This window comes from Mycosarcoma maydis, chromosome 12, assembly GCF_000328475.2.
Source record: "Mycosarcoma maydis chromosome 12, whole genome shotgun sequence".
Taxonomy (NCBI): domain Eukaryota; kingdom Fungi; phylum Basidiomycota; class Ustilaginomycetes; order Ustilaginales; genus Mycosarcoma; species Mycosarcoma maydis.
The window spans coordinates 209,998-236,203 of record NC_026489.1 but is presented as its reverse complement, the minus strand read 5'-3'; the positions used below and the strand labels follow the sequence as shown (position 1 = coordinate 236,203).

Below are 26,206 nucleotides of genomic sequence, written 5' to 3'. Positions count from 1 at the left end.
TAAGTTAGTTTGTATTCATCCTCGTTCAAGGCGTGAGGCGTGAGGCGTGAGGCTCTGGCGAATGCTTTGAGAGCGCGAGTCGTGAGTCATGATTCGTGATTCGTGATTCGTGATTCGTGATTGTGTGTTACTTTTCAATACGAAGTTTCTTCCATTCTAGCGTGTAAGATCGACGTAACTACCAAGCTGGCGGTGTGCCCATCGTCTGTGGCTCTTTCACCACAGTCACGAGTATCACGTGATGACAGCAGAGCGCGTATTTGTGTTGCCCCCCTTTCGCTCTTTGGCAAAAGTTGGGTGAGGTTTGCTTAGCTTAGCTTAGCACTTGCACGTACTCGCAACGTCCTCTTTACACAGCGACAGCGACCACATACACCAAACTTGCCGACACAACGCTGGAGTCTGGACGTTGACCAACTCTACAGCGACACGCTCTGTACATTCTCCAGCTACGATTGTTGCCTTCTCGGGATGTTCTCATCATAGCAATCGTTTGGGCGAAATAGCTCTGTTTGCCAAAATCCGACGCAAAAAGGGAATGTCGTCGCATCAAGAGCAGCCAGATGGTGCTCGACGTCAAAGGCTGCGACGCGGAGGATCGAGATGCAGCCACTCTTGCCGGCTTGACGTACCGTCGCTAAACTTGGGCTCCAACATGACCTTGCAACTAGCCCACGAACACAATGGACGTTTGTTGGCGCATGCCCACGATAGTAGTCCCAATCAGCGAACTCGCATCTTGCATGCTTTACGCGATAGCAACGCCGACCTCAGCAAGGCTCAAATGTTCGGACACTGTCATCAGCTCACTGCAAATCTCATCGAGTCACTGTTGCATTATCTGCTCTTTGCTAAAGGACAGCTCCCCGAACCCATCAACCAGTTGCGCAAGAGAAAGGAGTCCAATTTGTGCGGTGCTCGCTCTGTAACACGACGCCGATCCTCTGGTAGCTCGAACCGCACACGAAAAGAGGATAAGCTACTGCGTAAGCTAGATCATCTTGGACGACTTGTGCAAGATGCAGCGCAGCATCTGAGTTGGCTAGCTGACAACAAAGGCGAGGGACCCTCAAGTCGCCCGTATCCACCAACACAACGCAGCAGCACCTCGAAAGATCTCAGGCTGCTGGTCGTACTGGGCTCGAGTGCTACCATGCCTCGCCATGTTTTCGTGCTCGATCTCATCCAGTGCTTAGGCAGGTGCAGCATCACCGATGACGACATTCGAGATCTGGTCGATTCCGATGTAAATGGCAGTGTCGAAGAGGCCGAAACGCATCTAGCTCAACTTTTATCGGAAGAGTCTGGAAAGAAGCGTGATGCAGCCAGGATGAAAACTAGCAGCAATTGGGAGCGCAAGCTGGTTCGCTTGCTTGTCAGTGAGCAACGCCTCGAAGCCTTCTTCGGATCACCCTTGACGCCAACAAAGACTCATGTGTTTCTTAGCGCGCCCCTCTCCTTTCGGTGTCCCGGATGGTCGGCGCGTCCTCACCTCGACTTTGATCTGGATTCTTTGTGCGAGCCCGATGCGACGACATCGGATGACGTGGATCTTGTTTGCGACTCGGTAGACACAAGCATCTTACTACCAAAGCTTGGTAGCGCTACTTTGTTGCACAAGAGAGCGCCACCGAGCCCGTTGCAAGGCCAGGAGGCAAAGTGGCTCAAGAACAAGTCGGCACGCGAATCGTGCTCTTCTGTGGCAGATTCTTGGCCCGAGGATAGCGCCTCGGAGCAGTTCGGCGAGTCGAGCATGAGTTCTGTCTCGGATGACAGTCGACCTGCATCAGTCGCAGACAAGCCTTGGCGTTTCGGTTGCAGCCAAGCGGCATCAGTTGCAGAAGGCTGGCTCGCAAAGTGTAGCAGCGAGCATTCGGTCCAATCGTCTTGGCTAAATCATGGATTGCACAGCATCGAGACGAGCCGTACTGGATCCTCGCTCGGGTCATCGACAGTGTATGGCCACGACTCGCACGACGCAGCGATAGAATCGTCTCGAGAAGTCGCTCCAAGCTGTGAAGATGGGCAGGAGCCAGATATCCATTACCAAGGTGCGACGAACGAGGTCATCAATCAGGTTCCAGCAGCTTGTGTCGCAGCACATGACGGCAAACTCGGTCCTAGACGTCGGTCTCGTGAGCCCAAGGAAGGAGGGCTACTCAGCCGTAATCTACTGAGAGCCAAGCACAGCCGACAAACTGGGTACACAGCATCCGATTCGAGTTCGGTGCGATCGGTTGCCTCGTCTCTTAGACGTGTACCTCGTTGTGCTGGTCTACGGATCGACTTTTCCGACGCGGAGCCATCGTTGATAAACGACTCGCTCATCAAAGAAGCGGATAGTATTACCCAAGAGCCAAGAACGGAGCGCTGTTGGTTTCAATGCGAAGCGGTGCTAGAAGGCTTTCGTTGACAGACGCCATTGAGTGCATACGAGATGACGCTGTGCTTAGATCGTCGGCTGGGCTACTCTGGAGTAGCTATGCAAACATTACACTTACTGTAACTGTCTTTGCAGGCTGACCAACTTGCTTGCTCTGGTGTCTCTCTGCCCATGTCAAGATAACGATCCGGATTGTGAATTGTGATCGCAATAACTTGATGATGAATGAATGGATGTGCACTCACGACTCACACACTGTAAATTCGTGAGTGAAAACCACGGATCGTGAATGCAGATAGGGGTTCAAGCTGGCTTTGGCTAGACAGCCAAGCGTCAAGATCCAACTGAAATTGAAATATTATTGATAATATCATACATGAATACAAAGTCAGATGAACAACTCACTTGTGATTTGAATTACATTTGACAGCTTTGCGGCTTGCGATGCAGCAGCATCATCACACGGCGGCTTGCGTCGCGTTTCCGAGGGCTCACACCGGCGGGCTGAACCGACATGAGATCCGCTTGCATTTTAAGAGATGCGAATCAGTCACAAGCTCGGCACGCCAACACACGCTTTTGAATACAAAAATTCCACCTGTATTCCTGTTGTCTGGCCGCTCTCGTGTCTGGTGGAGTTTGATGCTGGCAATACTCACAACTGCAACTCGTAACTCGTAATTTCCACTCAAGACTTGCAAGTCAGCAGGCAGTGAGTGCAACATGCACAATCACATTCACGATTATCGTGAATCACGAATGGCACGATCGTTTCGGTCCGTACGGCTGTGTTGACTAGAAAGGCTTCTATCGCCTGCGTAGCCAATCTGGCCAGCATATTCTCTCTTTTCTCTCTCTCTCTCTCTCTACATACACACACTCGCACAAACGACTTCATTTGGTTTCTTTGATCACCAACTCCCTCACCAAGATACACCCTTTCTCGGCTTTCCACCTTATCCACTTCATCCTCTCTCTCTTCCTCTCCAACGTTCACCAACTTGCTCCACTCGCCTGTCGACGCACCCTTGTACAATTGGACACCCTAGCATCGACCAAGCAGGTACTGCTTTGATTCACGCTGATCGGACATTCATTCACCAAACAGCTCGAGCCTCGTTCCGACAAAGCTACTTGAAAATCCTCTTTGTCGCCCACCGCTGCTCTTCCATCGTGACCTTGCTGTTCCCAGCGCCACACCCATTTGTCACTAAAGCGACTAGAAACAAATCACACGGAACACGTGCTACAGATCAACCATGTTGAGGCTGTTGATCTCCTCAATACTCGCGGTTGCGAGCTTGCTCGCAGGCGTCTCTGCGCAGACGTACGGCATTGGCATGCCCAACAACGTCACATCCCTGCAAGGCACATGGAGCACGGGCTCCGGTGACGTCCTCACAGGTCTTAACTTCTACGACCCGGTCAACAACTCGTTCATCTACCCTGCCACCGCAGGGCAGTCGTACAGCTTCACCAACGACGGCTACTGGGAACAGGCGCTGTATCTGTATAACACCAATCCAGCCAAGCCAAACTGCGTCTCGGCACAACTCATCTGGCAGCACGGGACCTACATTCTCAACAACAACAATACGCTCACGCTCAACATCTTCAAAGGTGATGGCCGTCAGCAGGTATCGGATCGGTGTGCCGAAAACTCCAACTACGTGCAGTCGTACGACCAGGTCGAAAACATGCAGGGCTTTGAGATCCACCTGGACACGCACTTTAACACGCCCATGTATTCTTTACTGCTCTATTCGTACGACGGTAGCCCGAAACCCCTCATGTGGCAGAGGTTTAACCCTCCTCAGATGCTGCCCACACAAGCTTTGCACGAAGAGGTGATTGGAGAGCTCAACTCGTCCTAGTGGATTGGCAGCATTGCAATGACGCTTTCTTTCGTGTTCTGCTTAACTACTTAGAACCTTGCTTTCGGCTCACGTGCATTCCTCGGACAATTATCATCAGCCTTTCACACCTTTCGTAGTGCTGCGATCGGTCTTGGCGTGTCAACTAGATTCATGATTGCTGCGTGAGGATCTGACTCTTACATTGGAAAAGAACATCTTAGTGACCCCAGAAGCTGACTCCACTCTCCCGATGCAGAAGCCGATACAGAAGCCGATGCAGAAGGAAGGAGGCGATTAGACGATTGCCGATTCCCTCAAGCCGGTCAAGTCCTGCTCAAGGGCACACGTGGCCGCGATGGTTTGGGTACAGGGCTCTCGAAAGCCATGATCTGTCTTACACAGGCCAAAGAGGCTCTTCTGCTACAGGAGCCTACGGGAGCGCTTTGATCTATGGAATTCGTGATTGTAGCTGGCGGCTCCTCTGTGGAGTGAGGAAGCGGGAGGAGTTGAAGTGGCTGTTGCAGGGGCACCGTACAGAGGCGATCGTGGGATCAAGATAGCAGATGCTGGTGGCTGAGGAGGAGCAGGGTCGTTCACTAAATCGTCAGGATGAGAGATGCAGGCCGGACCAAGGCTTAGTAGGTTGCTGCTCGTGCGCGTAAGAGGAGCTCTGAGTTTCGGCGCTAAAGAGATTGGCTTGGCAGCGGTCTGGGAACATGTGCATGTAGGCAGTCATGAAGCGTTCAAGGTCGGCCACGTATCCCGACCGCTGTTTAGCGTCTTGAACTGCTAGGTTAGAGAGAGAAGAGCCAGCGGGTATTGTACATGGCTGCATGAGCGACTTGTTGGATGGGAACGCGTTTGACACTGGCGACAGTAGCAGCGACTAGGCCTATAGCGCACGGCTCGTTGCGACCTTTGACCATCGAGTCTGGCTTCCACTTTTCCTTTTTCACTGACGTGGGTTGATAGAGAGCGTGCAGATCCGGGTGCGTCTGTTTGAAGGTGTGAATGTGCGAGTGGGAAGCATGTGTAGAGCGGGGATCGCACCAGGGTGCATCGGTTTCGAGCATAAGCCTTGAGAGCGGAATGTGATGGAGCACATCGAGATTCTCTTGCGTCTTGAGCGAGCATCCGTTGATACCGATAAACAGGCCCAAACCAAGCAATTCCTTGGCTTCGTCGACGGTGCCGGTAAAGCTGTGAACTACACCGACACGTTTTGCGTCTGGATCGTCTTTGTGCTGTTCGGGGTTCTTTTCTACTAGTGCCGCATGGATAACGTGCATGTGTGGCTGTAGAATGTCGACAAAGTCACGATGTGCAGCTCTCGAGTGCAAGAAGAGTGGCAGTTGAACGTGCGCTGCGAGCGACAATTGGGATTCAAAGTGCTTTTTCTGTACATCGGCGGGCGAAAAGTGCAAGCGATCGTAGTCCAAGCCGCATTCTCCGACCGCGACAACCTTTGCACCACCTGAGTCGCGATCCGAGAGGATGACTTTCTTGATCTCGCCCAGATACGCATCAGCTCCGTGCAAGTACGACTCGATCTCTGACGTTCGTGTAGGATGGCATCCTACGGTAGAATAGAATCCATGGTACGAGCGTGCAAGTGCAAGCGCTTGGTGAGACTCGGCCAGGTTACCACCGGTGACGATCTGCGAGACAACACCGGCGTTGAGAGCTCGAGAGCGAACAGTGTCAAAATCGTCCTCATGCGCCTGCTTGGCGTGGTAGTTGCCGCGAAAGACGGGGTCGGTGAGGTTGACGCCGATGTCAATGTATTCCGGGCGGCTGCTCATGGCGCGCGTAACAAGCAAAGATCCGAGACTGGGTTTGGGGATCCGTATGGCCCAGCTGACTAGCATGCGTCTCGTCAACTCAAGGTCGAGGCTGTGGTTACGACTGATGGCAAGTCGTACCAAGCTGTACGCTTTCACGTTTTTGGTTCGAGCGAGCAGCTGAGCCGCCTCCACACCAACACTTACGACTCACTCAAAGTCACGATAGGTTCACGACTCACGACTCGGAGGCAAAATACCGACTTGTTGGAACTGACAACGTAACATTGCTTCTCAAACCCTCGTGACCCTGAAGGACCAGTGCCTCTCACGGCTTGAGCACAATTTGCCGGACGAGAGAAACCGGGCGTCATATAACTCACGACTAGTTCAGCACCGAATGCGGAACTCACGATTGCATTTTGAATCGTGAATAGTTAGCGAGACTCACAGACGTGCTACACTCACCAATCGTGACTGTTTCGCGGCCTAAACGTAACATAGCCTATCCGAACTCACGACAGGCGTGAGGACAGCCACGGAGCGTTCGTGGTTCTTTGCGCGCAACCATGCGACGCCTAGAATGAAACACGAAGCGTACGAATCACGAATCATCTCGAATCACAATCGTGATCGTCGTGAATCACGAATCACGAATGGAAGAAGGGTTATGTTAATAATTTACTTTTATTATTCTTTGCTTTCGTTTAAACAAGGCGTGAGGTTAGCTTTGTCGAGAAATTTTTGCAAAGTGACAGAAACGAGCGAGTGGTGAGTGGCGTGTTAAGAAGAAAAATGGGGTGGGTTCCTTTGGGGTCCTTGCTCGTTTGGCTCGGTTTCGGATGTGCTCCGCTGCTGTCAAGTAGGGTGAGCGGAGAGTGCACGCTGCAGTCGCAATCACGAATGTCACGATTCGGCCGCTGAGTGCCGAATAGCAAAGCAGTAGCGAGCACATAGCTGTAATCTGTGCTGTTCCAAGGCGATGTCGGCAGTGCTGGCAGTGCTGGCAGCCTAAGTTGATGGAACTCGGCATGTGTTCACGACTCGGCTCTGAAAGCTTTCCTCATTCTTCCGGTTCCGTGCGCAGCCAAACACTCAACACTGACACAGACGTGAATCCCCTCAACCCTTTCAAGTTTTTCAACGTATGCTTGCCTCACACCCTCCACTCTGTGACTCTCGCTTCTCTTTGTCCTTTCACCTTCTCCCACCTTTCCGCCTTTGCGCATTTTGATTCTCTGGGTTCGACATCTACCTTCTTTTTGCGCGCTCTCTCTCTCTCTTGACTACTCACTCGGGTGATCGCCATAGCCACCGTAGCTTCTTGCACGGCTCCAGCACCGGGTCTCATTCACTTGACGATCCTTGTTCCCTGCGTCTTCGCTTTCGCCTTTGCTTTCATCATAGCTGCTTTAACGTGACACGCCGCCTCATCTGAGCATCGCAAAGGCCGCTTTCTCCGACATGTCGTCTTCCAGCTGCTCATACCTTGCTGTCAAGAGCTTTGCCTGGGCTAGTGGCTCGCTCGCCGTCGCAGCTCGAGCGAGGCCTGCCTTGCGTCCCGCCAACCAGTCCGACGTTCTTCACATCTTTGTGCCTGGTCTCAAACCCGCTTCCTCGCACTTTTCCACCGCTATCACAAAGCACTACCATCAAAGACGCAAGGTCGAACAGACGCAAGCACTCCTCCACCGCCGATTCGTCCGTTATCACTCCACAGAGACCCAGCAGCACTCATCCACTTCGTCATCGTCCAACAGCCACATCTATGCTCCTCCCGCCACGTTATCCAAAGATGCCAACTCCACCGCCTCCTCGAGCTACCAGGGCCAGTCTGCCGGCGCTCCTCCCAAAGCGCCCGTTTCCATTAGCCCACTGCCTGCCTCCACGAACACGGCAGCCGAGCTAGGCTCACCCGCTAACCAGACCTCCGCCTCGCAGACCATGCTCGCAGAGCAAAAGCCCAAAGAAAAAGAGCTTGTCGACGCCAAAACGCCAAAGGGTCCGCTCACCACCCGCATCTGGGCAAAGGTCAAAGAAGAGGCGCTTCACTACTGGCACGGCTCCAAACTGCTTGCCAAGGAAGTCAAGATCTCCTCGCGTCTCCTGCGCAGACTCATGCTCGGCTACAGCCTCACACGCAGAGAAAAGCGTCAGCTCAAGCGCACGTTTGCCGATCTCTTGCGTCTCATCCCGTTTATCCCCTTCATTGTTATCCCAGCCGGAGAGCTTTTGCTGCCAGTAGCTATCAAGATCTTCCCCAACATGCTTCCCAGCACGTTTGAGAGCAAGTTCTCGGTTGAGGAGAAGCGCAGAGGCCTCATCAAGGTGCGTCTCGAAATGGCCAAGTTCCTTCAAGAGACTATCAAGGAAGGCGGCCTCCAGGCTACCGACAAGGTCAAGACCTCGGAAGAGTTCAAAGAGTTTTTCCGCAAGGTGCGATCCACCGGCGAGTCGCCTAGTAACCAAGACATCATCAAGGTCGCGCAGCTCTTCGAAGACGACCTGACGCTCGACAACCTCACCCGTCCTCAGCTGGTCAGTGTCTGCCGCTACATGCAGATCCACGCCTTTGGCACCGACAACTACCTTCGCTACCAGATTCGACACAAGCTCAACCGTATTCGCCAGGACGATATTGTCATTGGCCACGAAGGCGTTGATAACCTCTCGCAAGCCGAGCTCGTCAGTGCTTGCCAGAACCGAGGCATTCAGACCACCAACCTCTCCGAGGACCGTCTGCGTCAGGAGCTACAGCAGTGGATTGACTTGCACGTCCGCAACAAGATCAGCGGTACTCTGCTCGTACTAAGCAAGGCCTTCAACTATGTCGCTGCCGGCAACAACGACATGAACGCCCAGTCGCATCTTCGCAGTCTCGAGCTGACGCTCAGCAGCTTGCCCGACAACCTCGTCAACGAAGCCGAGCTCAGCGTCAACAGCGAGGGTGCCACCAACAAGCAGCGCCTCGAAGTGCTCCAGCAACAGGAGGAGCTTATCGAGGATGAAGCCGAGCAGGAGCAAGAGGAAGCCGCTGCGCGCGAAGCCGACAAGGAACGACGCAATGCCGAAAAGGCACGTCTCGCACGCGAGGAGGAAGAGGCACGTTCCTTGCTCCCCAAGAAGGAGACCGATTCGGCGCTTGAGGATCCGCGCATGACCAACGAGCAGCTCACCGAGCTCGGCGAGGCGCTCAGCATCCTCAGTGCAAAGTCGTCGGTGCTCAAGGAGCGCGAAGAGCTGCGACAGCTCATCGAGGAAGTCAGCGGTTCTGAAGCTACCGCCGCAGAAGACAAGGCGTCATCCGCGACCTCGGCTAGCTCCAGTGCCGACACTTCTTCTTCTTCCTCGGTTACAGATGCCGACAAGACCGACTCGAGCTCCGCCCCCACGAGCTCATCCGCACGCAGCATGACCAAGCGCATCAAATCGATGCTCGAAAAGATCGATAACCAGCTCGAAGAGTACGACCGAGACGTCGGCTCGCGCATGCACCTCATCGAGGCCTCTCACACAGGCAAGATCTCGGTTGACGACCTCGAGCAAGCTCTGCGTCTGATCAAGCACAAGCCCGAGGACGAGGTGATTGAGAAGATTGTCGACAAGCTCGACGTCGATCACGACGGTCTAGTTCCGCTCGACGACGTCTTGGAGCTCGCCAGGGCCGAGTCGGGCCTCGGCATCTTGCGCGACCAAGGCGTCAGGCAGATCCACGCGCAGGGCAAGCAGATTCGCGACGGCGATGCGTTGAAGCCCAAGAAGAGCGACATTGTCGAGGTGTAATCTGGAATGTCGATTGCACATCCGCTGCGAAATGCCACGAGCAACGAGCCAAACCAATCACGAATGTCTACACAATCACCACTTTTGTTTATTGTCGAGCGTCTCACGCACATTGTATTGTCACTACTGCCATCCCATTCGTTTATGCCTAAACAGCAGCTGTTTCTGTTGATCGCCCGTGTATTGGTTTGACGCGCGTGTCTATGCATGATGATGCGATCGTACGAGTAGGTTCGTGTTTGTGCACTATGTGATGGGCTTGATATCATGCACGATGACCGCTTCGGTACTGGAGCCCATCCAGCCCCTGTCGCCGCTGGCGGAGATCAAGAATTTGCAGCTACGATCGACGAGTACATGTGAGAGACTTGCACCATGGTGTCCTGCGATGATTTTGAACGGCACCTTGAACTCGGGCGTGAGACTGGGACCAGGTTGGAACTGCGTATCCCACAATCGAAGATTGTCGTAGCTACCACAGACAATGTGGCGTCGATTTGGCATGGGCGCCAGCGAATACACAGGTCCCGACCCGGATGGAAGGCGAAGTGATCGAGTATAGCGTGCTGAAGGCATGCGAAGATCCCATTCGTCCACCGTTTCGTTGCGTCTACCTACATACACTTTATCGCCCGTCGAATTGAAGATGGCCGACTGACACCATGGCGGTACTTTGCTGGGTAGAGCAAGAGAGTGCACACCTCGTGCGCCACCGTCTGCCGACGTGTAGTTGCGACACCGCAAATCCCATAAGATCACTTGGCCAGATAGCGAGCTGGATAGCATCACATCCTGGCTAAACGTCGTAAGCGGTGCATCGAAGGACGACGCCATGCTGAATCCTCCAAATGCTGGCTTGGGGAGTGCCCTTTTCGGTACTGCGCTTTCCGCTTTTGAAGTTGACGACTTTGCGTCAACCTCGACGACCTCAGTAGCCGCGGCTTGAGTTGTACTGCAAGATGGCGGCAACACAGCCGCCGAAAGCGACGGCGATGCCGTGCTTGCAATCAAAGGATTGGTTTGCGGAGAAACGTTTCTGACCATCGACCGCCCCGCCAACGGCATATCTTCATCCGATGAGCCGTCTTCTGCATCACGCTCGCCGTCGTCGTCCGCATCCGCATCCGCATCCGCATCCACATCCGCATCCGCATCTGCATCCGCATCCGCATCACCATCCGCATCCGCCTCAGCGTCTCCGTCCGCATCCGCATCACCATCGGCGTCCTCATCGCCATCTCCAAACAAGGAATCATCTCCGTCGCTGTCATTGGCCGTGGCGCCATTTGGTTCGCTCTTGACTGTAAGCGCACCATCACTGTCCTTGGACACAGCTACAGGCGGCGTATCACCACCGAAAAGATCATCGTCACCATCATCCTTGTCGAAATCCTGATCGGCACCAGCGACCATCAGTCCTCCGGCCGTCGTACCGCTCAGCTCCGCACCAATGCTGTCGGGTCTCGAACCATCCGCTTTGGTTGCGCCGCTGCTGCCGTCAAGCGCCATACCCAAGCTCGCATTCAGTTCGGCTTCGAACGCTAGCTCTTCTTCGGTGGGATCGTCGCCGGTGATGTTGGATGGCTTGGCAGGGTCAGATGTGGCAGCCTTTGAAACAATCTCCGTGTCGACTGTCGGTGCGGAATCGGTAGCCGATGAATCCTTTGAAGAGGCTTGAATGGCAGCGCTCTCGATGTCAGTTGCAGAGGAAGAGGCATCTGGCTTGTTGTTGCTGTTGTGGTCGGTATCTGTTGACTTCTCATCTGTGGTCACCTTGTCTTCCGACGTTGTAGACTTGATGTTCCTGGAAGGCTTGTCATTCGACTCATCTGCACCCGTGGCATCTCGCGCCGTACCGGATGTGGCCGTTGATAGTGCTGTCGGCGCATCCTCATCCTTCTGCTGGCCCATCTTTTCGTTTGTGGCTGGTCGGTCTCCGTTTGCTGTCACACTGGCCTCATCGCCATTGTGATTTGCTGCTTGCTCCGACTCGCCGCCTGCGACGGTTTCGTTCCTTGCCTTGTCCTCCTCATCCTCGTCGACGTGAACCGCGCCATTTCCCAACGCCTCCGGGTGGATCGCCACATTGACGCGTTCGCTCTGCTGCTCTCCTCGTACCGCGTCACCCAAAGGTCTGAAGCTCAAACTTGAGATCTGCCCCGCATGACCGGGCAACTCCCTCACCACGCTTCCCGTGTTCAAATCCCACTGGTACACGCCTCTGTCCCAGCCACCGGACAACATGCTCTTTTCATCCGCCAGGATCGCTAATGCCGAGACGGCACCTTTGTGTTTCCTAAAGACATGGCGTGTGACGCCTGGTTCATGTCTGACACCATATAGATGGATGTTGCCTGATTCAGAGCCGCTCAATCCCCAGAGCGAATCTTGCTGAAGGGCTAGGCTGTGGATGATGCCGACGAGACGGTCCTTTTCCGAACCGGTGGGGGGGTTGAGGGAGGAGGTTGACGAGGAGGAAATGGGAAGGTGTTCTTCATGCGGCCAAAACGCGGTGAGTGTACCGCCGCGGGTGATGCCTTCGACGAAACCGTGTCGGACGTTTTGGGTGAGCATGGTACGGCCGTTCATGGTGGCGTGGAGGTCGTATTTGCGAACGTAGCCGTCCGAGCCGCCGGTGAGGAGGGTCTGGCCATCGAGAGAAAGCGCGAGTGCGTGGATCTGGGCCGAATGTGGAGCAGCAGCCATGGGTTCGATCTGATACCCGTGCGTAGTGGAGATGCATTCGGGCGCGGGGCGGAACAGCAAACGTCGTGCGTGCACTTTGCGAAGGTACATGGCGGCGGAAAGCGTCTCATCGACCGTAGACGCTCGATAAGCTCGATTACGAGATGCAGTGGATGCATCATCGCGATCATCCGAATCACCGCCAGAGTCAAGATCGTCATCGTCGCCATCCGCTTCTGCTTCTGCTTCTTCTTCATCCATGTCATCGTCACCGTCGTCGTCCTGCTCCGCATCGTCTTGCTCGTACTCGGGCTCGTCGATCGGTTCGTCCAGGTGTTCCTGCTCATCGTCTAGTTCCATATCGTCGTCCATGATCGCTGTCTATGTTTGCAGACCCACGTCTAGTGCAGTTTGGCGAGTGTTGCGCCGAGGCTGCCGTGGAGGAGGTGGAGGCCGATAGAGTAGATGTTAGGTTGGCACTCGCGGCGTTCGTGCGCATGGGTATACAGAGCTACAGTCGATCGTGGAGCCAACGTGTGAGCGCTCGGCCGCTCTTGCCAATGTGAGATGCTTTTCAAGGCTGCGCAGTCGGTGATAGCCTTCTGGGGATCTAGCAAGGCTGTTGATGGGTTGGCACGACAAGAATCCACATGCTCCTCACCACTCGACCGCTCAGCTCACGACTTGTTCTGTAGAGCGGCCAAAAACGACGCGACTCGACCGCGGAGCATCTCCCGATTCACTCGATCGGGGTGGGAGGGGGTGTTCGCATCGGATAGCAGCCACGAGTATCTCAGGAGTTAATCTGGATCAAGTTAGCTGCAAGTAAGTGAGTGAGTGCATGGTCCAAGCTCCTAAGATTTGTGCAAAATTCGCGATTCGTGATTGACGATATCATCAGGCTAGAGGCACAGCGCGCAAACACGAAAGCGAGCGACTGACTCACAGACTGGCTTGCTTATCCCACACACGATCCACCGCAAACAATCACGAATCATCTGGACTCGTTACGTCCACGTTGTCTCACCTCGTTTGCACACCATATCGACTGGCACTCGTTTTGTCACAGCCAGAGCACCATGTCGTCAGGCAAAGGTCAACGAGAGTCGGTCTTCCCCACGCGCCAAGCGCTCGGTTCCGCCAAAACGCGTCTCAAGGGTGCGCAAACCGGTCACTCGCTGCTGAAAAAGAAGGCGGACGCGCTGACCAAACGGTTCCGCACCATCACGCACAAGATCGATGAAGCTAAACGCAAGATGGGCAGAGTGATGCAGCAGGCGTCGTTCAGCCTCGCCGAGGTGCAGTACGCTACCGGCGATATCGGGTATATCGTACAGGAGTCGGTCAAGTCGGCCAGCTTCCGAGTCCGTGCAAAGCAGGAAAACGTCTCCGGTGTCATCCTGCCTGCGTTTGAGGCGGACATCAAGGACAAGTCGAACGGCACACAGGGTAGCGGTGCCGAATTCGCCCTCACCGGTCTCAGCCGTGGTGGTCAGCAGGTCAGCAAGGCACGCGAAGTGTATACTCAGGCTTTAAAGGTGTTGGTCGAACTTGCGAGCTTGCAGACAGCATTCGTGATTCTCGACGAGGTCATCAGGATGACCAACCGTAGGGTGAATGCCATCGAGCACGTCATCATCCCCAGGTTGGAGAACACGATCAGTTATATCGTCAGTGAGTTGGACGAGGCGGATCGAGAAGAGTTCTTCCGTTTGAAAAAGGTACAAGCCAAGAAAAAGGAGAAGGCCGAAGCTGGCGATAGGCAGCGTAAGAAGCAAGAAAAAGATGATCAGGACGAACAAGAGGCCGAGCAAGACGCGCAAGAAGCGCAAGACGAGCAAGATGAGCAGGACGAGGCGGAAGGTGACGCCTCCGAGGAGGCCAAGGACGCCGAAGAAGAAAGCAAGGATGCCACGGCTGCTTCCGCTACGGGTGCTGCTAAGAAGAAGAACAAAAAGAAGAAGAAGAAGGGTGCCAGCCCGACCGCAACGCCGGCGGAGAACGACCAAGATCAGGGCGGCAAGGATCTGCTCTCTGGTGGCAAGGACGAAGATGTCATCTTCTGATCGCTTTTCCTATGCCCATACACACGCACTGTCACTTTTGCTCACTCTGATTTGCTTCTGGCACGTTTGTTTGGCCGTTTGTCCATTTTCAATGCTTTCTATGATTCGGTATGGCGTGATGCTAGAACGTGTTGGGTAGATTGGCCAACTAAGCCCAACATGCGCTAATGAAGAGGGACAATGCCGCGCCGACGACCACGCCGACGGTGGACGCGAACACGAGCCGTTCTTCATCCTGACGAACATGTCGTTGCTTGAGAGTAGCTGTAGGTGGGGTCTCTGGTTCGACGACTGGCGGTACTTGCGTCACTTGGTGCTCTGCTACTGGTGGGATGAGCGATGGCACCTCGGTCTCGACCTCGTTTACCGGCTTGGCCGGCTTGCCCGCCAGCACCACACTCAACTCACTGCGGAATCCATCGACGCTATCCAAGATCAAGCGTCTCGACTCGTGCTCTGCGGCGACGAGCCTCTTCTCGAAGGTCTCTGCCAGCTTTTTCCTCTTGTAAGGCTCGACGAGCAAGATAGCAAGGATGAACAGAAAGGCGTTGAGACCGGCGACCACAAGACTGGCATATGTGCTCATGCCGCGCATGCGATCCGACCACACTTGCTCCTCATGATACCTCACCAGGACCGCCTTCATCAGCTGATCGAAGCTCGCCTGCACCTCGGCTTCACTGCGCTCGAGCTCCTTTTCCGCCTCGCTCTCGTGTCGGCTCAAGGCGTGCTCCTTTCGCAGCAACTCGGTGTACCGCGAAAGATCGGTTTCGCTCCACGAATTCTTGCGAGAGAGCAAATCATTGGTTTCGCGCTGGCTTGCACTCCGTTCCTGTACCGCCATCAGGTATGTCTTCTTGGCAGTGGACGCTAGCGTGCGCGCAGCTTCGAGCGAGGTCTCCAGAGTGCCAATTCGATGCTTCAGCTCTTCGATCGCTGTGTAGCCTGTGTGCATGTTGTATTGCGACGAGAGGTGCGAGAGTTTGGTCCGGAGTTGTGTGAGGAGCGTACGCGTATGCAACGAGATGGACGAGAGCGCTGTGGAGACCGAGGTGGAGGATGTCAGTCCGTCGAACAAAGGTAGAGAGGATGAAGTACTGCGGAAACGTTCAAGAACAGTTGCTGAGGGTGAGGCGCTATTTGCGGTACTCTTGCTTCTCTCGCCAGTTGTGCTCGCCGAGCACGAGGTCAGAGAAGGCGAGGCAGCCACATCCATCTCTGCAGGGTGCGACGCTTCTGGTGGCTTGGTGTCCGCTATCACAGCTGCTTGAGGTGGTGATTCGTTGCTGGGCGGTTTCTCCTCTGGTAGAAACGCATGCTTCTGATCGTCTTGCTCACGATGATTGACACTGCTGACACGTAACTTATCCTGCGCGTCGTCGGCGCATCGAGATATTGACCCGCTAAGAGCGCGGACAAGAAAATGTGGGTTATCATTTCTTCTGCTTGCTACCGACCAAAGCGATCGGTATACAACCGCGCAGGCTAGCCTTCCAGCGTGGGCTTTCGTGCAATAGCGAGACTTGACATGACCTCCGCTCCGAGTGGACGATAATGCGATGCTCCTGGTGCTTGGACCGGCTCGTGTAGTTGATGTGGAAGCTCGTGCTATGGCTGTCCACACGCTTGATGCGAGGGCGGGACGCATTGCTTGTGATTGCTCGGCTGCACTGTGGTCGCTGAGTCGAATGGATGCGCGTCGTCATCCAAGAAGACGTGAGAGCGTGCAACGTGGAAACGAGTCACGAGTCACGAGTCACGAGTCATGAGGGTTGAGTGTTGGACAAGCTCACCAACATACGTTTTGTCCAACACTCACGATTCGTGATTCGTGATTCGTGATTCGTGATTTCACGTGTTACCCGATACGGTGGGGATCGGGTGCTCAGGGTCCTCATTTACGCGTCGCCACACACGCACGCGCGCGCCACTGAAGCGTGCGAACCCAGAGCAACACTCGTGACTCGTGACTCAGGGATCGCGACTTTGTTGCGAAAAAACTGAGCCATGATGCGCCTCTTAGCAACCACCACTGCTGGAGACCAGAATCAAGCATCGAACCATGGAGAAGCCAACGCCACTCATCAACTCGTCCATGCTGGGTCAGTACGTAGGCCAGACGGTGCGCATCGTAGGCAAGGTGCACAAGGTTACGGGCAACACGCTGCTCATGCAAACATCGGATTTGGGGAATGTGGAAATCGCCATGACTCCCGACTCGGACGTCTCGTCTAGCACGTTTGTCGAGGTCACCGGCAAAGTCAGCGATGCCGGGAGCAGCTTCCAAGCCAACCAAATTCGAGAGTTCACCACAGTCGATTGCGGCCATGACGTCGGTAAGTTCCACTTTGCGCACAGACAGCTTACCGACACACAGCTGACCTAGTTGTCATATCGCTTGCGTGCAGACCTGACTCTCGTCGAGAACGTCGTACAGATCTCGGCCGCGTTCCCAAATCTCTTCTCCGACTCGACCTGATCCATCACCGCTTCAAACACACAATGTCTCTTTGCATAGCTTGGCGCATCGAATATCCTCTTTGTACCCCTCACGCTCGTCCATTGAGCCAAATAAAAGGTGTGCTCCTGTAACACATTTCTCTAGCATAACACATGCTCAGCTTGAGTTTCGCATCTGTACGGTGTGAGCAGAGCATTTCGCATTTGCATTCGCATTTGCATCAGCCGCAGACCCAGGAACGTGCATCTCTACCAGACTGTAGATGAGGCTATTTCTCTCGACTGGTGCAGTACACGAGGGAACGTTTCAAACATGGCAAACGCTACCCAATCGTGTATCCCAACTGGCGGCGATTTTGTAGTCTTTGTCGCCTTGCGTGGCTGCCTGTATATATTGCAGCGCGCGCTGCAGCTCGAACCAGGGTTCGGTGCCCTTTACGTATCTGGCGCCTAACCAGCCAAACACGTGTTTTTCGGCCGTTGCAGCGACGAGGCCTATCCAAAGCGCCAGCCATACTTTGCAACCTTCGCTGGCGCTCTGTGCCGTCGAAGATGGCGGAGCGCATGAAATCGCGAACGAGTGCAGCTGCTCGATGGCCTTGCGTGGATCTGCTTGTGGCGAGAGGAGCAAGTCCAAGTGTCGTTTTCGCACCCCGTTCGTCGGTAGACACTGCGCGTGGGCGAAAAATTGGTCAAAGAGCTGGACCGAGTTGACACCCCATCGTCTGCCTACGATGCTGCCAAGCAGGAGCGCTAGTCGAGGTGGCTGGTAGCTCATCAGGTCGGTGTATACGCTATGCGATCGCGTGTATAGCACGAGCAATTTTTCTTCTCCACCGATTTCTGCCAGGGATGCAGCAATGTGCAACCCTGGATCGGCAGGATCAGTCGATCTCACCTCCACCGTCCAGCGTTGCTGGCACTGGATTTGCAGCTCATCCACTCTGCGCTGCAGCAAACCGGCGACGTACTCTTTAGCCACAACTTGGGTCCACCCCGCGGGCGCATACAGCAGTCCCGCTGCGCGTGATGCTGCTTGACCAACGGACGCGTGACGATGTGGCTGAATCGGATTCAAGGCGGGTGGTAGACCCACACCGTCGTACGTCTGCTCTGTGGTGTGTTCGCTCGACTGCACCATGTCGGGCCGACCGAACGCATCGAGTCGCTTACCAAAATGTAGCTTGGCAGCTTGGTACAAGATACGTGCAAATGTGAGAAACAGGTCGATTGGCTGTCGCAGGAGAGCGGCGTAGAGCGTCGCTGGCGAAAGAGGTCGGACGGCTCGGCCTGGCGGGATTGTATGCGCTTGAGTTTTGCAAGAGCTGGCAGGGAGAGGTGCTGGTGAGATCGAGTCGAGCGTAGCCATGAGCTTCTTTTCTAGAGTCGGCGCGTTGGTCGAACGAGCACGCTGTGCTTCGACGAGAAGCAGCAGTCGAATGCGCAGCACAAATGTGCTTGGTTTGCCCGATTCGTCTGCGTTGGCGAAAGGCTCCTTGAGAAACAGGCGGTAGTATCCACCTCGATCGTTGAACGGTGAAACGTGGAATGAACGCGGGAATGTCCATTGATGGTCGTAGCCTTTTCTGGTGCGTTTGGTCGCGATCCGCAGTGGTGCCGCGTCAGTTTGCTCATCCTCGCGCTCGCCAGCTTCAAGCACGTAAATGTGGCGTTCGCTGAAAGTGTTGTGCACTTCGAGGACGACCAACCAGAACACACCTCGTCTTTCGTCCTGTTTAACGCGTAGAGGTTCAGCATGTCGGCGAGCGTTGCTACGATACCCATAAGGACGATAGCAGTAGTGCACCGTCAGCGGGTTGATTCCGGTGATGCCGCCGATCGATGGCATGGTCACGGTCCATACGTGACCGAGCTCTTGTGTCCAGTGGTTTGCGCGCACAGCCGAGCTATCAGAATCCTGTGGTCCAACGGTGAGATAGCCGCGCTCTCTCAATTCGTACGCGAGCTTTAAGAGGATCGATGCCGAGATCCACTTGCGTTTCTGCTCGGCTGCATCGTCGCTGACTGGAATGGGAATGTGCGTACGCAGATAGGCATCTGGATGCAAACCAGTCAAAGACCACGTATATCGATCGTTCCTAGCGCGCTTCTCGTCCAGTTTCTTGCGCTCGATCCTCTCGGCTGTTCGCATACGGTTCTTCCAGCGCTCTTGATCGCTTTGTTCGCACGCTGCGCGTTGGCCTGCAGGAGTCACAGTCGGTCGCTCAGCCAACGCCGACTGATTGACGAATTCAGGCTGCAGCACTGCGCCTTTCCACGCGAATGCATGGCCCATATCGAGGTTTCGCGCTTCCAGCTGGTCCAAGCGCACGCCGACGTACAGCGTCTTGTAGTGAAACGCATGGCGCGATCGAGCAGGCAGGAAGCGAGCATGGCGCGTTTCGGCAGGCACAACGTACGCCGAGGCAGTCGAGTGCCAAGATCGAGTCGAGTACAGTTCAAGCACGATCGGCAGCTGTTTCAGCACGAACAGAGCGACAACGAGGTAGATGGGCAGAGCTTCGCGCGACGTGAGCAAGCTCGTAAGTGACCACCAAGCAGCGTCCGAGGAGGTGTTGCAATCCGCGCTGCGCATCCAGGACGAGACGTTGCGCGACATGGTAGCATGGAGTGCGCGTATCCTTCAACGCTCGCCACGTGTGTTTCGGTGTTACGGTCGACTAGCAGTCGTGAATCGTGCTGCGAACCAAAGACGTCTGTAGCATATCACGTATTGGATCATGGCGCCAACGAAACCGCCCGACGCACGCTCGTAATTCGTGATTCACGATTCGTGATTGCAGCGTACTCACCACCCTGAATTCACGATTGTGGAGTAAGAATTGCTAAGCTAAGCGCGAGACCGACGCTGCAGCGCTGTCTACAGCGTTGGCCGGCACACTGACACGAGACACGCGATTTCGTCATACAGTAAGTTACTCGTGACTGACGACCATCTCGCATGTCCGTGACTCAAGACTGGCTACTAATTCGTCAGGGTCCACCAGGAAAACGCCCTCGACGAGTCAAGTGACGCTCGTGGCTTTCTTCTCAGACGCGCCTCGCCTGTGGCGAGAACTGTTCGTTCACCTTCACGATTCACGCTTCGTGATTCACGATTTTCACGTCTTCCATCAACGCGCGCATCGAATGCATCGTCGGATGCTTGGCCTTGGTCTTGGCCTTGCTGTTTGGTTTAGATAATGTCACGCAAGCCCGGCTTGGTGTCGCGGTCGTTGGAATATCGCGCGCCCGAAACGCCGCGCTTTCTTCAAGCGCTCGAGGCGCAAGTCGGCTCGAATTCGCGCTACGCCTCGTGTGACTCGCGAGACCAACTGGATTCGTTGGTGGCATCTTGTTCGGCGCGCGAGCGCAAGCGAGCCACGCTGCATGACAAAGACGACCAAGATTTGGATAGCGAGGATGAACTGCTCGGTGCTCAGGTCGTCGTACTGAAGCCAGGCAAGCATCTATCGCGCGACGAGGCGATCCGACTCAAGACGTCCGCTCCACAGCCCGAGTCACGCACCGCTCAAACGCACCACATAGCCGTTGTTTCAAGTAGCCCAGGTACCAACACAGCTGCTACGTCAAGCAAGCGACGACGCATTCCCATCGACTCTGTCGACCATGCACCGCACAACGCCACCGATCCGCTCGACCACGTCAAGCAGCTCATCCGCTCACCCTCCAAGAACAGCAATCCCAACCCGAAACAAGACACGCGAAAGCCCAAAGCAAACACACTCCCCAACAAGCCCAAACCGCAGCCAGGCAAAGGGCTGAGTTTCAGCTTCGACGACGACGCATAGACACTCGATCAACAATCATTAAGATTACCTCGGATATCTATTCAAGTACACCATCGTGACGTGCCAACGTGTCATCTATACGCAAATCAAGCGACACGCCTTTCGGGACAACTGTGCGCTGTCGCGCTTGTCCTCGACTGCACTGCACTTGGGCAGGTCTATAGTCCATATTCGTCACTGAGCTTCTCCAACTTGTTGTACATCAAAAAGATGATAGCGCTCGACGGAGCACTTCGCAAGCAAGTGACGCCGCAACCGGCATACAATCCGCGTACGCCTCTGGTTCGATAGATTTTTTTGAACGTCTCGTAAAAGCCGGTCCGCTTCCACTCTGTGGCTGCTGTGTTCGACACAGCGCGCATTTCCTGTTCGGTCTGCATGGTAGATTTGACCGAATCGGCGGGGAAGAGGACGACATTGTAGCTGATACCTGCCAACGCGCCTGAGCCTACGAGTTCGAGCGTGCCCAGATCCTTTTTGGTCACGTCGTCACGATTGTACAGTGCCTTCTTGCGCGCGATCAGGTAGCGAGAGCAGCTTTCGAACGCAAGGAACCATGCGACGCCACCTCCGGTCTCGCGCAGAAGCGTCCCGGTTTGGCCAAGCCACAGACCACGGATGCCGTCTGCTGCGATGGTTCGGCGTAGCAGTGCAAGCGGACCGTCGAGCGTCTTGATCGCTTGTGCCGACGAGCGCGTCGATGCAGCGGCGCGCATGCCACTCGTGTACAGCGATCGTGTTTGCTCGAGCGGAGTCTGAGCCACCCTTGCTGCAGCTGCTCCAACAGACACTTGCGGCGCATGCTGTTCACGCGTAATCATCTGCACCTGCATCTTGCACTTGATCAGCTCGATCGGCGTGAGCACGACACTGGTCACCGCACCAGCGCCCGCCGCTGCAATCGCCAGCTGTGGAATCGAGAGCGGCGACTCTGCATCCGCTTTCGCAGCAGATACCCCGGTCGCTTCACCGTTGAACCATCGGATAGCCGACTGGATCTGGTTGTACGTGAAAAACAGACAAGCATTCTCGAGCGTCGCGCCAAACACGGGCATGCTGAGACCGCGGTACAGTCCGCGAAGGCCTTCTTGCACGTAGGTTTGCTTGAAACAATCCAAAGCACCAGCGTAGCGCGCCGGCTGATCCGAGGATTGCGTCTGCAGACGCACCTTGACCAAGTCGAACGGATGCTCAAAGACCTTGCTCACCATCCCGGCGATGGAACCAAAGCCAATGTCTTTCGAAGCTTGGCTGAGACGACCCGACGACGCCGAAGAGGCTGTGCTGATGGTAAGCGCCGCGCCCTCCTCCTCGTTGGGCGAGTGAATCAGGTATTGACGAGACATGTGATGTTGTTCCACGGCCGAGTTGCTCGCGCTTTCACCGTAGCTGAGCATGGAGCTTTCCGTGGCGCGGCCCCAGGTCTGGTCCATGTATTGTGGGGGCGAGTCATCTTCGTCCGTCGGCACCGAGACTGAGCGACGCCGATTCGAGACAGGCTGCTCAAGCGAAGCTGCAGCCATGGCAGATTCCAGAGCTGGGAGCGCTGTCGAGACTGGGTTGCTGACGCCGTATGTTGGTTTGATAGGTGTGTCTTCACCAAGTGTCTCGCTCTCTAGGTCGTTCAAAGGTTCAAAGGGTTGAGTCGACGAGAGCGTAGCCGCTGAAGCACGAGCCGAAGCGTTGCAACTCGTATTGGACGAATTTCCTGACTGCGTGGTTCGAGCTGCCAAGATCGAGGACGTAGAGAAAGGGCGTTGAGGTACTACGCTTTCGTTGAGCACTGACGAGGTGCGACGAGTGTGCAGTAACGGACTTGGGATGCTATCAAAGGCGGAGTGAGCGGCAGGCTCGATGGCAAGCCCAAATGAAGGACGCTTGCGGTGCGCAACGCACGAGCCGGAGGCAGAAAGACGATAACCTGCACCAACAGGATGAGGGGTCGTCGAAGAGCCTAGCACTGTTGGAATCGAGCCTATGCGCACGTCTTGAATATTCTCGAGCGACGACGACTGCACCAGTGGCAAAGCGAACGAAGGTGCAGTGAGGCTAACCGATGGGAGACTGCCGCTGCTTGCAAGTGGAGGCGAAGTGGGACCGTCACCGGTAGCAGGACGTCGAAGCAAGTGCGAGCTTTCGTGGCGAAGCGCCGAGCTGGACGAAATCCCCGATGTGTGTGTGAGCCTACTCGACGTGGAGGGCGATGGAATGGGGTGGACGAGGTTATTAGCGAAAATGGAGGTAGAGGTGGATGCAGGAGAGATAGATGCGCCCGAGGTGGCGAAGGAACGAGAAGAGTGGTGCGAGGGAAACGAGTTATGCGAGTGGTACGAATGATGCGACGAAGCAGAGGACGGGGCTGCAGGTGGAGCAAGGGCAAACAACAGTGGGTTCGAGGTGGGACGAGAAAACTGCCAAGAAGAACCATCGTGGCTTGATTGCCTTGTCTGATTAGTGCAATTCTTTATCACTCCGACTGTAAAACCCGGTTCCGACGAATTGGAATAAGCTGAGCGAGTCGAGTCAACCCTAACACGCGATCCTTCTGCGCGTGCTCGCGTGGCTGCGGCTGCTGCTGCTGCTGCGCGCTCAAAATCCGAAGCACGCAATGTAAGATCGGCAGTGTGTTGGTCGTCTCCACTAGCGCCACTAGACAGATGGCTGGAAAACGTCGACGATGTTACCGACATGGGCCGTGAAATGACCACACCAGATACACGCTTAGAATGGTGCGAGTGCGAGCCGCTGCTTCCAAGCACAGGCGAGCTCAAAAAGCTTGACCACGGTCTGTTTCCGACGAGGCTACTGAGCGAGCGACGACTAGTGTGTCCGCGCTTGCAGTTCGGCTTGCCGACGGGCGGGGGCATGCTGCCTGGCGCGCCGTTCGGACAAGTGTTGAATGTCTGGGCATTGTGAACACTTGTGAGTGCGTTTTGCGAGCCCAGAGACAGAGCTGTGCGATGCGAAGGGTTGAATGGCGTAGTAGCATCGGCCGTCGATGGACGAGCAAACGAAGCTAAGCTCGACGAACGAGTGGAATCGAGCGATTCGCGAGAGTGGGGCCTGTACATCTGCGACCGATACGAAAAAGGAGCGCGTTGCATCGAAGTCGTATCCGTCGCCGTCGAGCGCACAGAGACCGACGATGAGTCCGAGGAAGCAATGTCGTTGATGTTGCTGCTGTTGCTCAGCGTGGCCAGCATCTCGACACACTCGATCACTGGCTGATATTGAGTGAATTCGTTGTGATCGGCAAGGGCCGATGCAGAAGGTCTGGCATGGTGCAAGTCAAGATCGACGGCGTCAGGAAAACTAGTGGTGGCAGGCGGCTTGGCATACAGCGCACGATGCTCCTTGATAGCCTGTTCGGTTGGGAGAAAGACAGGGCCAGCACTTCGCGTCAATCTGTGAGCTTGGTCGTGCGAGATGTGTTGAATGACGCTATCGCGAGCTGCAGCTCTGGAGTTGGACTCCTTGCGTGAGCGTGATGAAAGTACTTTGCGCAACGGTCGCCTGCCACCGTCGATGCTCATTGCACGCAAGTCTGGCGAGCAAGGCGCGATCGACTGCCCCTGGTCGGAATCGAATGGCGCGGCTAGAAAGTTTCCGCAAGGGATTGGTGAAGCATCCGGCCTTGTAGCAAGGTTAGCGACGCGGCTGTTGGACGAATCGTGCAAGGCTTGCAACGTGGCATCCGACTCGAACGCGTCTGGCGCCAGACCAAGCAGGTCGAGTTCTGCTCGGCTGGGCACGGCGTTGTTGTTTGGGTGCGTCTCGGGACTGGTCAAAGACGCTGTTGGCGCGGCTGCTTGGGACGACAAGGGTAATGACAGCGGCGTTGGAGCGTCGTCAGCAAGGTTAGCGGAAGCGGGCTTGCCCTCTTTTTCGCGTTTGCCCATGAGCTTGCGAAGACCCGAGACCAGACTGCTACGATTCTTGGTATGCTTTCGAACAAGAGCGCTCGGTTGGTTCGCGGGTGGGTCAGAGGTGTTGGTGGATGACGCCGCGAGGGATGCAGTTTGTGAGCAAGGTGAGCAAGGGATCACGGGAGAGCCGGATTTACTGGCAATCGAAAGGCGCGCTTGGTTGATGTTTGCCGTGGCGAAATTATTCTCGGCTGCGAGACGGGTGAGAATCGGGGAGGCAGGCTCAAAATGGTGACCAAAGATCACCTCTGGACTCGAAGGTAGTGACGAGAGGGATGCGATGGTGGGGACAAGCGGACTGCTGATCTGAGCTCGGCTGGGGCGATGGTCGATGGATGAGAAGGATGGTGTGGTCCAGGCCGAGCTGATAGCCGAGTTGGAGGAGATGGTGCGTTGGCGAGCGTTGGCATTTGCGGTGCGATCGTCGAGCGGGCGAAGTACATAGCTCGGATTGGTAAAGGAAGAAGAGCTGTGAAGCGAAGGTGAGCGGGGGTATTGGTCCTGGAGGTTGGCGGAACGAACCGAGTCACTCGGGATATGCAGGCTGTGAGCGAGCATGGGACTGGAGCCAAGGCTCGAGTGCGGGCTGCCAGTGCTGCTGGCAGACTGGTTGGCGTTGTGATTGGAGAAGCCAGAGGCCATGAAAGAGGATGGAGATGCGATGGAAGGGAGAAGAGGTGGTGGTGGTGGCGGCGGCGGCATGGATGCATTTGAGGAAGACGAGGTGGAAGGGCGTAGGTAGGTGATAGCATCACCTATGCGGCTCTGTTCGGGAAGATCAGGTAAAAGGGTAGCAGAAGGAGTCTTGCGCATGGACCGAGGCCAAGGCCGAGCGGGACCAAAGGAACCAAAGGAACCAAAGGAACCAAAGGAAGCAGCTGGTACAGCTGGTAGTGGTTCGTGCGAGGCGATGGGAGTGGAGCAAATCGAGGTATTGGAAGCTGAAGGAGAGGCGACCTCGATTTTGGAGAGGAGAGAGCTGTTGGGACGGGATGAGGAGAGAGATGTTGGACTGGCCAAGTTGTCGTCTAGGGTCATGGCTGGAGAATCGAAGCGATGGGGTGAGCGAAGGAGGAGAGGCGAATCGCGGGCGACTTCTTCGAGGAAAGCAGCATCGTTCTTGTCCCACATGGCATCGTCGATGCCATCTTCGGCAAGGGAAGGGTTGTCGCGTGACTGAATGCTGCTGAAGCGTTGACGTATGGTGCCCCATCTAGGTGTCCTTGCGGTGGTAGAAGGCGAGCTGAGGGATGAATTGAAAGTGCCAAAGTCGATACTGACGCCAGCGACGCCCAAGCCAGCACCGCCAGCACCGCCAGCACCGCCAGCACCGCCAGGCTGCAAAGCGGATGACGATTCGATGCTGGACGTCTTCATGATGGTGTTGGCGGGCGATGCCTACGCGAATGACAAGAGAAGGATCACCGGACCATGCTCGAGAGACAAGGACAACG

The 26,206-nt window shown here is 55.4% G+C and overlaps 11 protein-coding genes across 11 annotated transcripts; 6 read left to right on the top strand and 5 right to left on the bottom strand.

Annotated features, from left to right (window-relative positions):
• Positions 1 to 538: 538 nt before the first annotated feature.
• On the top strand, positions 539 to 2,413 carry UMAG_04172 (uncharacterized protein; the record flags this gene model as incomplete). The annotated part of the gene is made up of 1 exon (XM_011392358.1): positions 539 to 2,413. One exon carries the CDS (start codon positions 539 to 541, stop codon positions 2,411 to 2,413), a length of 1,875 nt encoding a protein of 624 aa, XP_011390660.1.
• A 1,229-nt stretch (positions 2,414 to 3,642) lies between these two features.
• On the top strand, positions 3,643 to 4,257 carry UMAG_04171 (uncharacterized protein; the record flags this gene model as incomplete). The annotated part of the gene is made up of 1 exon (XM_011392357.1): positions 3,643 to 4,257. The coding sequence occupies one exon, from the start codon at positions 3,643 to 3,645 to the stop codon at positions 4,255 to 4,257; it is 615 nt and encodes a 204-aa protein (XP_011390659.1).
• A 776-nt stretch (positions 4,258 to 5,033) lies between these two features.
• UMAG_10892 (3'-5'-exodeoxyribonuclease) lies at positions 5,034 to 6,041 on the bottom strand (the record flags this gene model as incomplete). Its single annotated transcript, XM_011392493.1, has 1 exon — positions 5,034 to 6,041. One exon carries the CDS (start codon positions 6,039 to 6,041, stop codon positions 5,034 to 5,036), a length of 1,008 nt encoding a protein of 335 aa, XP_011390795.1.
• A 1,443-nt stretch (positions 6,042 to 7,484) lies between these two features.
• UMAG_04169 (uncharacterized protein) lies at positions 7,485 to 9,803 on the top strand (the record flags this gene model as incomplete). Its single annotated transcript, XM_011392356.1, has 1 exon — positions 7,485 to 9,803. One exon carries the CDS (start codon positions 7,485 to 7,487, stop codon positions 9,801 to 9,803), a length of 2,319 nt encoding a protein of 772 aa, XP_011390658.1.
• A 246-nt stretch (positions 9,804 to 10,049) lies between these two features.
• UMAG_04168 (uncharacterized protein) lies at positions 10,050 to 12,860 on the bottom strand (the record flags this gene model as incomplete). Its single annotated transcript, XM_011392355.1, has 1 exon — positions 10,050 to 12,860. The coding sequence occupies one exon, from the start codon at positions 12,858 to 12,860 to the stop codon at positions 10,050 to 10,052; it is 2,811 nt and encodes a 936-aa protein (XP_011390657.1).
• Positions 12,861 to 13,567: 707 nt separating this feature from the next.
• Positions 13,568 to 14,554, top strand: UMAG_04167 (putative vacuolar ATP synthase subunit D; the record flags this gene model as incomplete). Its single annotated transcript, XM_011392354.1, has 1 exon — positions 13,568 to 14,554. One exon carries the CDS (start codon positions 13,568 to 13,570, stop codon positions 14,552 to 14,554), a length of 987 nt encoding a protein of 328 aa, XP_011390656.1.
• Positions 14,555 to 14,702: 148 nt separating this feature from the next.
• On the bottom strand, positions 14,703 to 16,202 carry UMAG_04166 (uncharacterized protein; the record flags this gene model as incomplete). Its single annotated transcript, XM_011392353.1, has 1 exon — positions 14,703 to 16,202. The coding sequence occupies one exon, from the start codon at positions 16,200 to 16,202 to the stop codon at positions 14,703 to 14,705; it is 1,500 nt and encodes a 499-aa protein (XP_011390655.1).
• Positions 16,203 to 16,616: 414 nt separating this feature from the next.
• On the top strand, positions 16,617 to 17,033 carry UMAG_04165 (uncharacterized protein; the record flags this gene model as incomplete). Its single annotated transcript, XM_011392352.1, has 2 exons — positions 16,617 to 16,890; positions 16,963 to 17,033. 2 exons carry the CDS (start codon positions 16,617 to 16,619, stop codon positions 17,031 to 17,033), a joined length of 345 nt encoding a protein of 114 aa, XP_011390654.1.
• A 288-nt stretch (positions 17,034 to 17,321) lies between these two features.
• UMAG_04164 (uncharacterized protein) lies at positions 17,322 to 19,634 on the bottom strand (the record flags this gene model as incomplete). The annotated part of the gene is made up of 1 exon (XM_011392351.1): positions 17,322 to 19,634. One exon carries the CDS (start codon positions 19,632 to 19,634, stop codon positions 17,322 to 17,324), a length of 2,313 nt encoding a protein of 770 aa, XP_011390653.1.
• Positions 19,635 to 20,217: 583 nt separating this feature from the next.
• UMAG_04163 (uncharacterized protein) lies at positions 20,218 to 20,826 on the top strand (the record flags this gene model as incomplete). The annotated part of the gene is made up of 1 exon (XM_011392350.1): positions 20,218 to 20,826. One exon carries the CDS (start codon positions 20,218 to 20,220, stop codon positions 20,824 to 20,826), a length of 609 nt encoding a protein of 202 aa, XP_011390652.1.
• Positions 20,827 to 20,984: 158 nt separating this feature from the next.
• UMAG_04162 (uncharacterized protein) lies at positions 20,985 to 26,129 on the bottom strand (the record flags this gene model as incomplete). Its single annotated transcript, XM_011392349.1, has 1 exon — positions 20,985 to 26,129. The coding sequence occupies one exon, from the start codon at positions 26,127 to 26,129 to the stop codon at positions 20,985 to 20,987; it is 5,145 nt and encodes a 1,714-aa protein (XP_011390651.1).
• Between the last annotated feature and the right edge of the window lie 77 nt (positions 26,130 to 26,206).